This window comes from Suricata suricatta, chromosome 16, assembly GCF_006229205.1.
Source record: "Suricata suricatta isolate VVHF042 chromosome 16, meerkat_22Aug2017_6uvM2_HiC, whole genome shotgun sequence".
Taxonomy (NCBI): domain Eukaryota; kingdom Metazoa; phylum Chordata; class Mammalia; order Carnivora; family Herpestidae; genus Suricata; species Suricata suricatta.
Genome location: NC_043715.1, coordinates 17,517,407 through 17,535,452, shown reverse-complemented (window position 1 = coordinate 17,535,452; position 18,046 = coordinate 17,517,407). Strand labels below are relative to the sequence as shown.

The window sequence follows — 18,046 nt, the reverse complement described above, 5'->3', positions numbered from 1 at the left end:
ATAAAACTGCTTTAAAAAAGAGCAAGGACTTGAATAGATATTTCTCCAAAGAAGAGACAAACAGCTAACAAAGCACATGAAAAGATGCTCAGTATCACTAATCATTATGGAAATGTAGATCAAAACCACTAGGATATCCACTTCACACTCTTTTGGAAAGCTATTACCAGAAAAACAAAACAAAACAACCCAGAAAATAACTAGTGTTGGTGAGGATGTGAAGATTAGAACCCTTGCACATTGATGGTGCAGTAGCTGTGGAAATCAGTATGGCGATTAGGTACATGGTAATTCTAAGTTTTAAAAATTAAACTATATTTTTAGGGGCACCTGGCAAGCTCAGTCAGAAGAGCTTGAGATTCTTGATCCTGGGGTCATGAATTTGAGTCCCATGTTCAGTGTGGAGATTGATTAAATAAATAATAAACTTTAAAAAACTATAAATACTCCTGAAACTATTACACTATATGTTAACTAACTAGAATTTAAATAGAAACTTTAAAATAAAATAGATTAACTTGGAAAAATTATAATTAAACTATGTTTTTAAAATGTTTAATTTTTAACATTATTATCTGATCCAGCAATTTCGATTCTCGGTATATATGCCCAAAAGAATTGAAAATAGGGACTTGAACAGGTATTTTTACACTTGTATTTATAGCAGCATTATCACAGCAGCCCAAAGGTGGAAGCAAACCAACCTAAATGCCTACTCCTGAATAGATGAATGGATAAACAGAATATGACATATATATACAATGGAATATTATTCAGCCTTAAAAAGGAAGGAAATTCTGGGGCACCTGGCTTGCTCAGATGGAAAAGCATGCAACTCTTGACCTTGGGGTCATGAATTCGAGCCCCACGTTGGGCAGAGAGATTAGTTAAATAAATAAAACTTTTTTTTTTAAAAAAAAGTAAGGAAAAAAAATAAATAAAAATTAAAAAAGTAAGGAAATCCTGACATATACTACAACATGGATGAACCTTGAAGACATTATGCAAAGTGAAATAAATCAGTCACAAAAAGACAAATTCTGTATGATTCCATTTATATAAGGTGTCTAGAGCAGTCAAATTCATAAAGAAGGCAGAATTGTAGTTACCAGGGCCTAAGGGGAGGTAAGAATCAGGAGTCATTGTTTGATGGGAACAGAGTTTCAGTTTGGGAAGGTGAAAAAAGTTCTAGAGATGGATGACGGTGATGGTTGCACAACAATGCAAATGTACTTAATGCCACTGAACTATACACTGTAAGAATGTAAGAACTATAAGAATGATAAAATGATAAAATTTGTTATATATGTTTTACCACAATAATTAAATGAATATATATCAATGCCATGACCCCTTCTCAAAAAAAGGTTCAAGTTCACTATCACCAGCTGTAACATTTGTTATTAGTCTTTTCCTGTCTTCAAGCTTGAGGATTTAGGATCTAGGGAGACAGAACCTTCACCTATCCCTTTTTTAAAACTGTTATCTCTGGCCAAAAACCCAGCATGTGGATATGTGTTTATTCAGTTCTGATCTTCTCCAAAGACCAATCTTTCAAACCATCCAAACACAAGAGATGGAGCCTAAGTTTACAGCCCCCAAACCCTATTTATGTCTTATGCCATAATGAACAGAACTGATGCAATGCCTGTTACCCACCTCACGGATGCAGGAGCTATTAGAAGAAGCCCCCAGTGCTCAGAGGAAAAGCACAGAGCTGAGCACATAATAGACATTCAATAAACCCCTACCATTCATCAACTCGTGGTCTGGTAAACTTTATCACCAAAGTCACAGGGTCTTTCCCAGACACATTTCAATAGGAACCTAAGCTTCTAGCTGATATGAGATCATTACAGTGCTTTGGGATAGGTAAGTGAGCTCTGAACTCACTCACAAAACCCCCAGTACTATTCTATTCTCCCCTCTTATAGACACTGGACTTCAGCACTGATATTAAATGACCTACAATTACAAAGCTAGTGACATTACAGGCATGGCGGAAAATCTACTTCTCCATCCATTCATGAAAAATTTAAGCAGACCTGAGGTTCCTTCTCAATCACCAATGAGTGACATGTGTCATGCTCTGCTAAATGGTAGACTCATGTGGTCCTGGCTCTCTGACAGGCTGACAAGGATGAGGCAAAACAATAAGGAAAGGGCATAATAAAAACCCTAAACCCACGTATGTTCTCCTGGACACATACAGTAGTACCTTTGCATCCAAGGAGCACTGACACTACCTCTCCTCTGTTGATCACTGGCGGCACTTGAAAATGAAGGGGTTGTTAAGGAGCTGTTGAGGCCTTGCTAAAGTTAAGTGATTCAGTAAAAACAGATGCCATGCGGGGTGCCTGGGTGGCTCAGTCAGTTAAGCATCCGACTCTTGATCTAAGTTTAGGTCATATTCTTACAGATCGTAAGACCGAGCCCAGTGTTGGGCTCTCACTGACAGTATAAAGCCTGTTCAGGATTTTCTCTCTCTCTCTGCCCCTCCCCTGCTTGCTCATTTGAGCTCTCTCTCAGAATAAATAAATAAGCTTAAAAACAGGTGTGGTAAGTTTCTTTTTATAGAGGCCCTTGAGATCATTCACCCATTCCATAAAGATTCTGTGCCCAATATGGTGCTAGGGATACAAGAGTAGGGCCTAAATTCAGTCGCCGCGCTCTGGCGGTTTCCACTGGCATGTCAGGGGCAAGCCAGAGACTCAGGGTGCACTGACTTGGGGATTCCCAGAGGAAGTACAGGCTGAGCCAAGCCCTGGTAAAGGAGATGTGGGGAAAAAAGAAGAGCCCATTCTCGGCAGAAGCAGCAGAATGTGCTGAGGCATAAAAGCAAAAAAGCAGCCCACAGTCAAGGAACTGAGAGAAATCAGTGTGGCTTGGTCACAGCTTGGGTAGACCTAAAAAGAGCCAAACTGCAGCTGGAAACAGGCTGTTCACGCAGAGCTTTCACATTAGCTTAAGGAGTTTGAACTTCAATGGAAGGTCAATAGGAAGCTGCAGAAAGGGTTTAGGAAAGGGCACCACTGATCAAACCACTGATATTGTAAAATGGATTGAAAAGGCAAAGCTAGGGGTACCTGAGTGGCTCAGTCAGTTAAGCACCTGACTTCGGCTCAGGTCATGATCTCACAGTTTGTGAGTTCGAGCCCCACATCGGCCTCTGTGCTGCTGGCTCAGATCCTGGAACCTACTTTGGATTCTTTGTCTCCCTGTTTCTGCCTCTCCCCCGCCCGCACTTGCTCTCTTTCTCTCTCTCTCACAAATAAAAAATAAAAAAAATTTTTGAAAAGAAAAGAAAAGGCAAAGCTGGAGGCTACCAAAATGTCCCAGTGGAAGATGACAGAGCTGGACAGGATAGAACTAATGGAGATGGCAAGACATGGAGAGAGCCAAGTGTTCTTCATTTTTTTTTTTTTTTTATTTTTAAGTAATCTCTATACCCAACATGGGGCTCAAACTTACAACCCCGAGATCAAGAGTCACATGCTCTACTGACTGAGCCAGCCAGGCACCCCTGAGCCAAGTGTTCCTTAGAACACAGTAAACTTATGTATGGGGGAGGAGCTGACAAGGACACAGCCCAGCACAACCAGTCACCAAAGAAAGGGCAATTCTCTGAGACCCACTTGGAAACTTCGGAGCCCAGGTGGTTGGCCTGTCCCTAAAAGTCCTTCTCCAACTCCGTTCCAGCCCTGGAGTCTACACTGTGTGCAAACACCCGAACAAAAAACATACCTGCATCAAAGTAAATTTATCAGACTAGTCCAAATTCAACTCTCACCTCTGTCACTGAGTTCCCCATACATCCCAATCAGCTTGTCAGAGATTATTCCTCAGCTATCACCATCAGTCCAGAGAGCCTTTAGTGTAGCCACTGAACTGGATCCTGGGCACGGTGCTGGGAGAGCTGCTGGTGGACACTGGACAAACCCACTGTGCTTCGGTTGAGGCACTAGAGGCTTTTTCTAGCACTGGAATCTAGTAGAGTAGGCCGTTTGCAAAGCCCTAGATCTTGGGACATCTAAAAACAACTGCCAAGGAAAAAGGAGGTGAGCATTTGCTTCCTTCTTGGTAATGGGTCAGATAATGGCAGAAACAGAAACAGATACAAGCTGACTTGGTCACCTGGGAGAGATGCAACAAGCAGATAACTGAAATAGACAGCACTTAGCTCCCCTATATCTTCACTAGGGCTTTCTTTTCAAGCAGCAGGATATATCTGAGGAGCTTGGGGACAAAGCTATTACCGCAGATCATGACTGAAAGTAGGGTAAACCCATCTGAATTATTCCTTTCTTCCATAGGGCAGCAAAATGGAGAATACCATTTGTCAGAGATGTGAGACAGCCAGTAAATGTAGAGGAGGGACAACAGAGAATAAGCTCTCCATGGCAGTGAGACCATGAGGTGGCCTCTACCTTCTCAGTTTCTATCCTTCACTGCCAACACCGCAACATAAGCTAGAGCTAGAAGAGCAACTCTTATCTCTCGGTGGGCTCCAGAGAGAGGAGAACAGCATGGCCTTGACTGAGCTGGAGAGCAGCAGCTCTGGCAAGGCCCTCAGCTGACCACACAGCCACGTCTGCCCTAAAGCTCTCACCACACACTGCAAGCAGTGGGGGCAAATTGGGGCCTTTGAAGATGACCTGCAATGAAAATGGACTGGTGGTTTCTGGGGCCTGTACTGCCCTTCACACACACCCCCGCCCCCCTCTGACTCTCCCACAAAAGCAACAGTCTGCTGAAACCCTGCAGTCACGCAGAGATGTGAGCACACTCTGATCAGCCTGGATTCTTCTTTCTTCTCTTTGGTTTTCCAGATTTTTCTACAATTAACATAAATTACTTTGATAGAGAAAAATCATTTTCCAGAGCCAGTTGGTGGCCACATACTGTGGAGGTCATTGGCTCTTACCCAGCAGACTCTCCTCGGATTGTCCCAAAGAAACATTTCAGTGCCAGAGGGACACACTGGGGGATCTGGCCTTCACGGTCAGCTCCTTAGTAAACTCACTTCCCTGCGCCTTGACAGGAGGCCAGAGGCGACATGAGAAGAGCACACCTTCAGAAACAGCAAGAAACGGTCAAAATCCCTGCTCAGCAGAGAAGCTATGACACCCAAGCACAGCCCAGAGCCCACACCCACGAGACCTTCCTACAGTGACACTGGCTCTGCACAGCTCCGACTAGAGATGTCCTATGACCCAAACCGGTCTAGTGGTGAACAGACAACAGGACCTTAGAAACCACGCCTCTGGAATCTCACTCTCCAGAGAGAGATACACAACAAGGCGTGGAGGGGAAGAGACCACCACTTTGCTGTAATCACCCAACCAGTCCTGAGAGACTGCCTGGAGCACTCTAACAGAGGAACCTCAGGGGCAACAAGTCAAGTCTGACTCGCCTTTCCTGCCTCCTGAAGAGAAGCACCTGAAGAGTTTTAAAGTGACAGGAACACTTTGCAGCTGGGTTCCAGAGACAATACCCCCCAGACTCTGAAGCCTGGTCTCAGATACTCCAGCCTAATTCAGGACCGTGGGTCTTAGATTTCACCCCACATCTCAAATTCCCTATCACAAGAGGAAAGGTTGGACTAAAGGGCTCCTAAGCTCCTTCCTGGCTCTGACCTAGAGACATCAATTCTTGGCAGAATAATGTCTGGATACTGTTACAAATGTGCTGCAACCAGATGAAAGCCCAAGATGGGGCAGACCCTGAAACAGCAATCAAAAAGCCACTAAGAAGACATCAAAAGGAAAGGAAATTACAAGCCAATATAGTTCATAAGCATAGATGCAAAAATCCTCAAGAAAACTGTAGCAAACCAAATCCAACAATGTATTAGAAGGATTACATACCATGACCCAAGTGGGATTTATTGCATGAAGGCAAGGGTGGTTTATCATAAGAAAATCAACCAATATAAACTGCATTAATAGGACAAAGGAAAAATACATCTATACAGTTATCTCAGTTGATGTAGAAAAAAAAATTTCACAAAATCCAACACTCCCTCATGATAAAAGCATTCGGAAAATTAATAATAAAAGGAAGTTTCTCAACATGATAAAGCGTATTTATGAAAACTCAATGGTAAGAGACTGAAAGCTTTTCCTCTAAGATTAGAATAAGACAAGGATGGCCACCTTTCATCACTGCTATTCAACACTGTAGTGGAAGTCCTAGCCAGAGCAATCAGACAAGAAAAAGAAAAGTCATCCAAACAGGAAAGAGATATGTAAAACTATCTCTATTTGCAGACGACATGATCCTATAAAAAAATCCCAACAGTACACAAAAAGCTCACTAGAGCTAAAAATTGAATTCAGCAAAGTTGCAGGACACAAGAGCAACACACAAAAAACAGCTGTGTTTCATTATACTACCACTGAACAATCTAAAAAGGAAATTAAGGGGTACCAAAGTGGCTCAGTCAGTTGAGCATCTGACTTCGCATTAGGTCATGATCTCAGGACTCATGGGTTCAAGCCCCACATTGGGCTCTGTGCCAACAGCTCAGAGCCTAGAGCCTGCTTTGGATTCTGTGTCTTCATCTCTCTCTGCCCCTCCCCCAGTCATGCTCTGTCTCTCTCTCTCTCTCTCTCTCAAAAATAAACATTAAACAATAAATAAATAAAAAGGAAATTAAGAAAATAACTCCATTTATAATATACCATCCAAAAAAGTACTTAGGAACCAATTTAGTCAAGGAAGCAAAAGTCATATACAGTAAAAACTATAAAACACTGCAGAAAAAAATTAAATTAGACACAAATAAATGGAAAGACATCCTGTGTTCATGGACTGGTAGACTTCATATTATTAAGATGGAAAGTGGGGTGCCTGGGTGGCTCAGTCGGTTAAGCCTCCGACTTCGGCTCAGGTCAGATCTCACGTTTGTGGGTTCGAGCCCCGCGTCGGGCTCTGTGCTGACAGCTAGCTCAGAGCCTGGAGCCTGCTTCCGGTTCTGTGTCTCCTTCTCTCTCTGACCCTCCCCCTCTCATGCTCTGTCTTTCTCTGTATCAAAAATAAAACATTAATAAAAAAGATGGAAACTATTATTAATATTCTCTAGATTGATCCACAAAAAAAATCAATGCAATCCGTTTCAAAATTTCAACAGTATTTTTTGGGGCACCTGGGTGGCTCAGTCAGTTAAGCATCCAACTTCAGCTCAAGTCATGCTCTTGCAGTTCACGAGTTTGAGCCCCGTGTCAGGCTCTGTGCTGACAGTTCAGAGTCTGAACTCACTCTCAAAAATAAATAAACATTAAAAAAAATAATAAAGAATAGTGTTTTTTTGCAGAAATGGAGAAGTCAATCCTCAAAATCATATGGATATGCAAGGGACCCCAAGTTGCAAAAACAATCTCAAAAAAAGAAAAACAAAGTTAAAAGATTCACTCTTCCTGATTTCAGAACTAACTAGAAAACTACAATACTCAAAACAGTGTGGCACTGGGGCAGTTGGGTGGCTCAGTCAGTTGAGGGTCCGACTTCAGCTCAGGTCGTGATCTCATGGTTGGGTTCCTGAGTTTGAGCCCTTCATTGGGCTTGCTGCTGTCAGCGTGGAGGCCGCTGTAGATCCTCTGTCCCTCTCTGCCTCTGCCTCTTCCTGGCTCGAGCTCTCTCAAAAATAAATAAAACATTTAGGGGCACCTGGATGGCTCAGTAGGTTAAGCATCTGGCTTCGGCTCAGGTCATGATCTCACGGTTTGTGGGTTCGAGCCCCGCATTGGGCTCTATGCTGTCAGCTAGCTTAGAGCCTGCTTCAGATTCTGTGTCTCCCTCTTTCTCTGACCCACCCCTGCTTGTGCTATTTCTCTCTGTCTCTCAAAAATAAATAAAAAACTTAATAAATAAATAAAACATTTAAAAAAACAAAAAAGAAAAAAAAAAGCAGCGTGGTACTGACATAAGGTAGGCACATAGACAAATAGAATAGAATTTAAAGTCCAGAAATAAACCCTCATCTATTGCCAAATTACTTTTAACAAGGGTGCCAAGCCCATTCAATGGGGCAAGAATCGTCTCTTCCACTATGGGTGCCGGGACAACTGGACTTCTACATGCAGAAGGATCAATTGAACCCCTCCTCCATATCATATATAAAATCTAATGCAAAATGGATTAACAACCTAAATATAAGAGCCAAAATTATAAAACTCTTATTAGAAAACAGAGAACAGCTTCATGACCTTGGATTTGCCAATGGATTCTTAGATGAGACACCAAAAGTATGAGCAACAAATAAATAAATAAACTGGATTTCACCAAAATTAAAACTTCTGGTGCATCTGGTTGGCTCAGTCGGTAGTGCTCACAATCTTGATCTCAGGGTTGTGAGTTCAAGCCCCACATTAGGCTGAGTCACTGGGTGGCTCAGTCAGTTGGGTGTCCGACTTTGGCTCAGGTCATGATCTCATGGTTTGTGGGTTCGAGCCCCACATCGGGCTCTGTGCTGACATCTCGGAGCCTGGAGCCTGTCTTCGGATTCTGTGTGTCCCTCTCTTTCTGACCCTCCCCTGCTCATGCTGTCTCTCTCTGTCTCTCAAAAATAAATTTAAAAAGAAAAATTTTTTAATTAAAAAAATTATTATTTTAGGTAGGACACCTGGGTGGCTCAGTCGGTTAAACCTCTCACTCTTGAGCTTGGCTCAGGTCATCATCTCACGTTTCATGAGATAAGGATAAACTTTGAAAACACTATGCCAAGTGAAATAAACAAAACATAAAAGGACAATTTTGTATGATTCCACTAATATAAAATACCTAGAACAGGCAAATTCATAGAAATAGAAGGGGGGGGCGCCTGGGTGGCTCAGTCAGTTAAGTGTCTGGCTTTGGCTCAGGTCATGATCTCACGGTTTGTGAGTTTGAGCCCCGCATCGGGCTCTGTGCTGACAGCTAGCTCAGAGGCTGGAGCCTGCTTCAGATTCTGTGTGTGTCTCTCTCTCTGACCCTCCCCTGCTCGCGCTGTATCTCAAAAATAAATAAAAAACAAAACAAAAAAAAAAGAAATAGAAAGGTTACAGGGGCTGGAAGGAGGGGGGGAATAGGGAATTATTGCTTAATGGGTACAGAGTTTCTATTTTGGCTGATGAAAAAGTTTTGGAAAATAGTGGTGAAGATTGCATAAGATTGTGAATATAATTAATACCACTGAATTATACACTTAAAAATGGTTAAAATGACCTATTTTTTTGTTTTATATTTTTTACCACACACACACACACACACACACACACACACACACACACACACACACAGTCACGAAGAACACTCCTAGGACCCTGCATGCTAGTATTAGCCTCATCTAGTTTTTCCAGATGAACGAAGCCTTTGCACAGAGCACAGTGGAAAGCATCAGAGAATTATGGCCTCACACCAGGGCCAAAAGAAGTCCCTCACCATAAGCAAATAGCAGATAACAAAAGTGAAGAACACAGACCTAGCTCTTCTTATTTTCTATCAATTTAATCTTAGAGAGAATGTGGATTTTATGGGCTGGCAAGTCCACAGGCAATTTTAAGAAATGCTGTTTAAAATATATGAACCAATGATTATGGGACCTGAACATTTTAAATTTAAGCTCCATCACTGGATGTCTCCAGGATGTCTCCAGGCCCACAGAACTCTGGTAGGAAGTGACAAAGAGGAGAGAAAAAAGACAAGCTCCTCAGCCTTAGGCCTGAAGCAGCTCTTGGAGGCTAAGGGAAGGTACCAGCTCTGCTACCTCTCTGTCAGCACTGCTCCTGTCCCTTGCCCCAGACCCCTGAAGAGCTACTGGAATCTTACCTGAGAGTTTCATCTTGACATCTAACACCTTAGCCACAGCTCAGCAGGCTGCCAAACTTGTTCCTATGAGAACCTGCCCTAGATAAAAAAAAAAAAATCAACAGCCTCCCTAACAAGAGATCTCTGGGACCGTGGTTACAAATGGTCCCTGGGAGACATTTGAGAAAAATGTCCATCAACTGATGAATGGCTAAAGATGTGGTATATACATACACCCTGGAATAATATGAGCCACTAAAAAGAATGAAATCTTGCCATTTGTAATAATGTGGATCGAACTAGAGTATATATACTATGCTAAGTGAAATATGTCAATCAGAGAAAGACAAATACCATATGATCTCAATTTTATGTGGAATTTAAGAAACAAAATAGATGAACATATGGGAAGGGGGAAAAAAGAAAAAAAGAGAGAGGGAAACAAACCCTAAGAGACTCCTAATGATAGAGAACAAACTAGGTAGGTGGATGAGGGACGGGCATTAAGGAGGGCACTTGTGATGAACACTGGGTGTTGTATATACGTGATGAATCACTAATTTCTTCTACTGAAACCAAAATTGCACTGTATGTAAACTAACTAGAATTTAAATAAAAATTTAAAAATACTAAAAATTCAAAATTTTTAAATTAAAAGTATAAAAGAGAGCATTCTATGAAACAGCCCATGCCAATTTCAGATACATGACTTTGTAAACTGGATATTATAACAGTTCTATGCAGCAAACCATCCCCTCTGCTTCTTTCCTTTTGGTTCAGCTCCACCTCAGCAATGTCTTCCACAAGAGGTGAACTGAGCCCTTTCACCATCTGGGCACAACTGCTTTTCTCCTCTCTCCACTGGTTCTCATCTTCCAACTGCCTCTATCCTGGGGCTAGTAGGTTTTGTCTCATGATGAAACTCTGACCAAAAAATAGCAGCTGCCTGGTGCACTGCCCATTAAGAAAACTTCTGGGGCTCTGACTGGGTAAGGACGAGCACCGTTATCAGTCAGTAACATTTGTTACCGAAGCTAAGTGAGCAGTTGGGGTGTGTGAGCCTCGACACTTGCCATCTCAATAACCTAAAGTAAACTTCACGGGAACGCCAGGCCATCTCTAAGGAGATAGGAGAGGAAGAGAGCATAAGAGGGGTACAAAAGACTTACCAGCCCCACCCCACTTCCCTACAATCCAGAGCTGTTTCTGGACCCTTCGTGACAGAGGGGCTGGGCTCTGTTCCATCACCAAGTTCTCCAGCTTCGTTTCTAACAGTAGAGCCATAACCTCACATTTCAATTATAATAAAACACCAAGATCCTGGAGCTACAAAGACATTTCATACTTATTTTTGGTAGAATTTCTGGAGAGACAGAGGGACAGCCTTGCATTTAGACATGGTGTTATTCATCCCTCTCCCAGTGATCGGTCCTTTCTTTCTAATTTGACCCCCATCCACAGAGACCCACTTGGGGACCCTTGATTCTTTCCCAATGGCCCCAGAATAGGATAGCACAACATGTTTGCCATACAGAGCTGTTCAGTCCATCCTCCTGTACTCTAGCCCAATGAGCTATTCCTGCTTCCCCTCAAATCGGGAATCTCCCTTGCATGGTGACCCATCTAGGGAACAGAACAAACATTCCAGAAAACAAAAAGCAATGGGGACAGGAACTGGGGAGGAGGGATATGCAGTGAATTTTAGGATTTTCTCTAGAGGCTGATGCTTGACTAAGGAAGTCCCCAGTTATAAAGAAAGAAGCCATACTCCCCACTCTCAGCTCGCAACTTGGCGCCTGAGTGATGACATAAAGAAAGCAAGGAGGTCCCAGGGACTCAGATGTACTCAGTGCAGGAACAAGTCCTACCAGAAAAGTGGGTACCATGTGGCCTTCAGTCCTCTCGCCCTGTACCAGAGCTTCAGCTAGACCTGGGATTTAACTCCCAACACAGGTAAGCAATACCACACTCCAGGACATTCCAGATCCCAAATATTCCATATCTCCAGAAACAGTGCAATGTGTTACTCGGGAGAGATACAACCCAAAGCTCAGCATCTGTCCATGAAGCCATCAGAACTGGAGGGCAGTAAGGAAGAACAGGGCACCACCATCTGTACTTGCCTTGGGCAAGGACAGACCCTACTTCTAAGAGCAGGTAGGACAAAGCCTTCCCCAGGTCCACAGATAATCACCTACTTCTCAATGGCTCTGTACAATGTACAGAGACTGGAGTGAGGGAACCCAGGGTGAGGGACCAGCCATATGCTGTCTCTAGCCCAGAGGGCCCGAACTTAAGTTGCTCTCCAGACCAGGAACATGGCAGGTGAGATGCTAATTGAGTGAGTGGCTCTCTGGGTCTCCATGGAAAATTACGGACAGTGTTGTCTTTCAGGTGGGACTTGGCAAAAACCAAAAAACCAAAGAATAAGGACAGGTAGAGTCTTTCACCCCCAGGAAGCCTCTCTCACCACCAGTCTTCAACATCCCTCTTCTATACGGAAGACAGACCAGCCAAGAGAGAGAAGATATCTGCTTTTGGAAAACCATGCCTGGAGTGTAGGACCTAAAGCTACTGGCCCACACTGAACAGGGCTCTCACCCAGAAGGGCCTGGCTGAACCAGAGCAGCAGCCCCTTCTATTCTATCCACTCTCAAAAATATGGGTAGATCAAAGTCCTCAAATAATGCTATTGACCTCAAGATAAACCCCATGCTCCTTTGCGAGGGGATTCCAATCTGGCCCTTGCCTACCTTGTGCTCTGTGTTCCTCATCTTTTTATGCATGATTACGTCTACCTAGAGCATCTGCTTCTCACAAAGTAAGAACCTGAAAGCCTCTAATTTATCCTTCCAGATTTAGCATCATCACCTCTTTTATGAAGGTTTCCCCAAACTTTCAGGTACAGGAGGAAGCCCAACCGCTAGGCCACTCCTGGGTATAGTGTACACTATAGACTGGCCTGTTCTATACCATCCTGTGAGGTCATGTGCATAGGTATATCTGCCTCCTCTCTAGATGGGTCCTGTGCCTGTGCTCATGGGACCCAGCCTGGGACTGAAACTAAACAATGGTGCCTCATTGTGGTGTACAGAATTAATGATGAATGCTTTGCTGCCTGGCAAAAGGAAGTCAGCTGCAAGTTCAAGCAGAGGCAGGCTGACTGTGGTCAGGGCCTGGGCCTGGGCCCCAGCTGCAGAAAAGAGCCCCGCCTCAACTCCATCCAGTGCTCCAGCCCAGGCTTACTGTTCTTGGGTAGAGCCACCCATCACATGTCAGGAGGCTGCTCCTGCTGGGATGATGTTACAATCTATTTTGAGGGTCACATTGGAGCATCTGTCAGCCTGGCCAGCCACACCCTCCATGTTTCATCACTAAGAGCCAGGGACACCCACAGGTCCACAAACTCTGCCTCAATAATCATTTCCCCTAGGAATACTCAGCTTTGGGGCCTCATTGGCTTTCTAACAAAATCAACCCAGATGCCCTTATCTCCTGGCACCACCAGCAGGGCTCTGATGTCTCCTCACCCCACCAGACCCACTCCTGAGGTTCCTAGCATTGGTGACTCAGCAAAATGCAGCTGAAGCCCATCAATTTGTGCCAAGCTCTTAGCTCAAACATAGCCCCTCCTTCTTCAGCTCTCTCTTACATTTAAGGAGTGCCCAGAATGTCCAGCTCCCTGACTCCAAGCCAGTTACCAACCAGACTCATTGTAGGTCCAACAGGTCTTACCTAAGAAATTCCTGCCCATCTCTCAAAACCAAGCCCACATTCGGCCGCCTCTTGCAAAGAACATTTCAGTCCACTCTCTGACCTGAGTACAAAATAGCCCTGAGGACAAAGCTGGGCTGTGCTGTCTTTACCTTTACCTTTATTCTCCCTATACTCATGGGCCTAGCACATAGTAGGTATGAATAAATACTCCATGAACCCCTCAAATGAAACTTCATAGCTAGACTTGATTAGTATATTCTTCTACAAAAGGTATCATCAGAGAACAAAGCCTTTCTGAAAATGACAGTGGGAAGTGGGTTCATAAATACCTTTTACAAATGTACTCAAATCTAGAGAAAAACAAGTTTACAGATTCAGTAAGTCAATCAAGTCCAGTAAAGAGTATACCACATTTCTCTAGCCCCACTAAGCACTTAACACTTTGTAGCTCTGTCCCCTAAGAACACTTTGATCCCCTAAGAATCCAACTGGACATTCCTTCACTCTACCCAGGGAATGGACTCAATGAGGAAAGTCAGCAACAGCATGGACACACATGTCTGGGATCAGGCAAAGGCATCTAACAAGTTAGACTATTCCACTGCACACCCAAAGCAGTGTGACAGGGTAGGCCCCCAACATTCTAGAGGTAAGGGCTCACTGACAAAACAGGTAAATTATCATCTGCTCCAGCCACTTTCCGGAGATGCTGTGAGGCTTGAACTAGATAATACAGGAAAGCAATACAACCAGTTAACACCAGAGTCACAGACCAAACCCAGGTCAGAAGCACACCTTAAATATCAACAGGAAACAAAAAACAAGCTGATCACTTTCTGCCTTGTAACTGCCCTTGGACTCCTCAAAACCACTCCTGGGCCACACCAATATCTGGCTACATTCTAGCCAAGAGAAGGCTTTCAAGAATTCCATAAAGAAGCCATGAGAAGACATTCACATACTTGCCATCTGACAGTGGTCAATTAAAGCAGGCCAATACAAACACATAGGACCTGAGGCTTTTTAAATGCTGGGTAAAGAAGCTAGAAGACATCCAACTTTCTTTAGATGTGCAGGCAACACCTACAGTAAGGCAATCCAATAAGACGCAGGGCATTTTCCAGCAAGATCCACTTACAACTGAAATGTGAAAAGCCAGTTGAAGGAATTCAGGTATCTACATGTAAATACTCCCCTTCTGAAAAATTGTTCTTTTCTCACTAGCTCAGCAGTTATCATGATAAGTACTACAAAGAAAACAAGTGATTTTCCTCCCTACAGATTTAAGAAATACCCCTCAGTTTCTTTGGCAATGAGGCCCCTTCCACCACCATTTCAGTCTATACTAAAATTATTTTGCAGTGTTTGTTTCGTTTTGTTGTTTTAAGAGATCATTCTCATTTATACTAGTTCAAACACATTATATGTATATATGTGTTTTTATTAGATGGTGGAAAGGGAAAATGGAAACTAAGATTCTCCAATAGTATGTTTCATATCCGTAAATGCACTAAATGGGGATAAAAGTGAAAAGATGAAACAGCTTGCCATGATCAAAATTTCAGAATCACAGAATACTGGGGGTTAAAGGCAGCTTAGATACTAGCCTAGCTCCCCATAGTATAGACAAGGAGATTGAAGTCCCACCATCTACTCATGACCACATAGCTGTCCCAGGCAAGGATGTGACGACTTCACTGAGGAAGCGTGCAAACCTCCGACTATGGTAATCCTCCAGCACAGTCCCTTGGCTGGACATTCTGCATGCACCATAAGAGGGACAGTCCCTAGGAGATCGAAGTATTCTGAATGCTCCAGAACACACACTCAGGGTTGGCATGAAGGTTACTGGTGTAGTTGGCCAACTTCCCACATCAGAACTAAGGTCTGATGAGGAAAACCTTACCAAGAAAGCTGAAATCATGTTCCTTTATAAGTTAAAGAGCTGCTTTGTCACAATCATGGTAAAAAAAAAAAAAAAAAAAAAGGTAGACTGGAAGAAGAAGGAAAAAAAGAAAAATGAGAAATCTCCCCTCTGATTTCCTGTGTCTGCTTAGATCACCCTAAAATGGGGAGCCTCCCTAATGCTGACTTTAATGAGGTTTCCTAAAGCTGTCCAACTGGTGTTCAAATCCCTGGACTGAAAAACAAGTTTATGAGCAGCAAGGTCACCTGATTCTGACCATGCGCATGCTGTTTACCCTGAGATGACAGGCCAGTGGCTGCCACAGCTGTGATGAATGCTAGGAAGACTCTACTTTCTCTTTGAAGCCTAGAGGGGCCTCTACATGACTAAATGCCATAAAAAAAGAACCCTGAATAAAGCAAGAATGTGAAAGGAGGGAAGTCACAAACACCACACAGCAGTGGAGGAAACCCCATTCTGGACACTGAATTGTTCATATAAACTTTTTACTTGTTTCCTTGACCTGTGAGGTATTTCATTACATCATCACTCAAGAGAAGTCCCAGGGCGCCTGGGTGGCTCAGTTGGTTAAGCATCCGGCCTCGGCTCCGGTCATGATCTCATAATTCGTGGGTTCAAGCCCCACATCAGGCTCTGTGCTGACAGCTAGCTCAGAGCCTGGAGCCTGCTTCAGATTCTGTGCCTCCCTCTCTCTCTAACCCTCCCCTGCTCGCACTGTTTCTCTCTCTCTCAAAAAATAAATAAAAGACATTTAAAAAATTTAAAAAAAGAGAGAGAAGTCCCCTCCTCTATCCCCAATGCACCTGCTTGCTACCAAGGGCTTCTGCTTAGACCAGGCCATGCCCACAGTCAGGTAACAGAGGCAGCTCACTATTCAACCCTCTGCAGCCCAGACCCATGTGGCTCAGCAGCTCGCATCAGTCACAAGTGTCAGCCAGGAGACATCAAACTCTGACCACAGGGAACAGCTCAGTGCTGGGGTAAAGAAGGTGGTGAAAAGGGGCTTACCCATCTCTTCCTTTGCTGACAATCTTCACCTCAAAGTAATAAATGCCACAGGCAGCAGGTATGGGGTGGGTGGCACGCACTGAGGCAGCATCTTTGTGATTTTTGCCATGACCTAACAGGAGAGAACAAGGAAAAAATTTCAGAAGAAATGTAAATAGAAACCTCATTCTTTTCTGCTCCATGGCAACTTCACCCCTTCATGGCCAGAGGAAGCCTTTATGTTGTTCAAGGAATAACTAAACAACAACTGAGCAAACACATCAACCTCCCACCGTCCGCTCACCTCCTCTTGCGAACAGTAGTCCTGCCAGAGCCACTGTCTCCCATACAAACTAAAAGAAGGTACAGGCAATATGCATAGATGTGAGAGATTCCCAAGTGCTACTGGCAATCTCTTCAGAATACAGGCAGCTCACCTGGGCGAAAAGGGGAGGTGGAGGCAGTTCTGGAAGAGTACTCCCCTCAACTTTGGTAGAAAACTCCAAGCCCTGTCTGTGATGTCTGGCAGATGAGCAAACCCAAAAACTTCTGGCTAATAGAGGGGATGCGACCACCCTTTTCTTCAGACACTCGAAAGTTAAGCAGTGGTGAAGGATCCAGCTGGAGTTGGAGCTATCCCAGGACAAGCAGGAAGGCCCTGGGATGGAAGGTCCAGCCCAGCATGGGTATGGACACCTGTTGCAATTCTCTTGACATGAGGCGTCTCAGGGCAGAGCAGTCTAGGCAGTCGACCCTCGGCCCTGGTCAGCCTCAACACCCTGCACACCTCACAGGAGCTAAGGCCTAAGCCGGAGCACCCAGGCCCGGGAAGGGACGTGATGGGGCAGGGCCCGGGCAGCATTGCCGCCCAGCAAATGCTTTAGCCTTCCGCCCGACCCCAGCGGGCCATACAGGCCGATACCTTTGTAGTGGACCCGGAGGTTGCCCTGGGAGAGGCCGATGTAGTTGTACTTGTCCTTGGGGCTCCAGGAGCGCGGCAGAGGCGTCTCGTGCTGGTTGACCGCGGGGTACAGGCGCTGCAGGCGTCGACTCAGCTCCTGCTCCCCGGGGGACGGCAGCCCGCCCCCAGCGCCCCCGCCAGAGGAATCTCCAGCCTGCGGGCTCCCAGCTCCCGAGTCTGCCGCCGCCGCCGCCATCTTGGAAGGAGCTGCTATTGTGTCACTGGGGGGCGGGGAAGAGCGGGACCAGATCCTCCCGGCTCAGCCAATGGCCTGCGAGCCTACTGAGGCCGCAGGGAAACTGAGTCCGAGTCCGCACCTCTCTTTCGACATTGCCACATTTCGGACTCTATATCCCACAATGCAGAGCTCTCCAAAGGCGGGTCAACCCGAGATCACAAAGAACTTTGGGAGATGTAGTACAAATCTGCTCAGTCATAAGCCTGCTCGGCCGAGGCTTCAGGACACCAAAAACTACAATTCCCACTGGCAACGTAGCTCCAGGCTCTCAGTTTCCCTTTTTCCCTCGCAGCCAGTTTATCCCCTCGCTCAGTTTTGATAGCTAGGGTCATGTCCACTGTAGTGATTGACTGAGGGAACCCTGCTCCCGGGTCCGAGTCCACCTTTGTTAATTGGCTTTCCTCCTAGCCTTCGGGCTTGGGGTTAGGGG

The 18,046-nt window shown here is 44.7% G+C and overlaps 1 protein-coding gene across 1 annotated transcript in view; it reads right to left on the bottom strand.

The window, feature by feature from the left end:
- The window catches only part of RANBP10 (RAN binding protein 10), a 62,495-nt gene extending 44,838 nt beyond the window's left edge, over positions 1-17,657 (bottom strand). The window contains exons 1-2 of the mRNA XM_029925075.1: positions 17,340-17,657; positions 16,439-16,550 (exon numbers count right to left, since the gene is read on the bottom strand). Coding sequence (XP_029780935.1) covers positions 16,439-16,550; positions 17,340-17,574 — 347 coding nt within the window. The 5' untranslated portion in view covers positions 17,575-17,657. The remainder of the gene's footprint in view (positions 1-16,438; positions 16,551-17,339) is intronic.
- Positions 17,658-18,046: the final 389 nt, after the last annotated feature.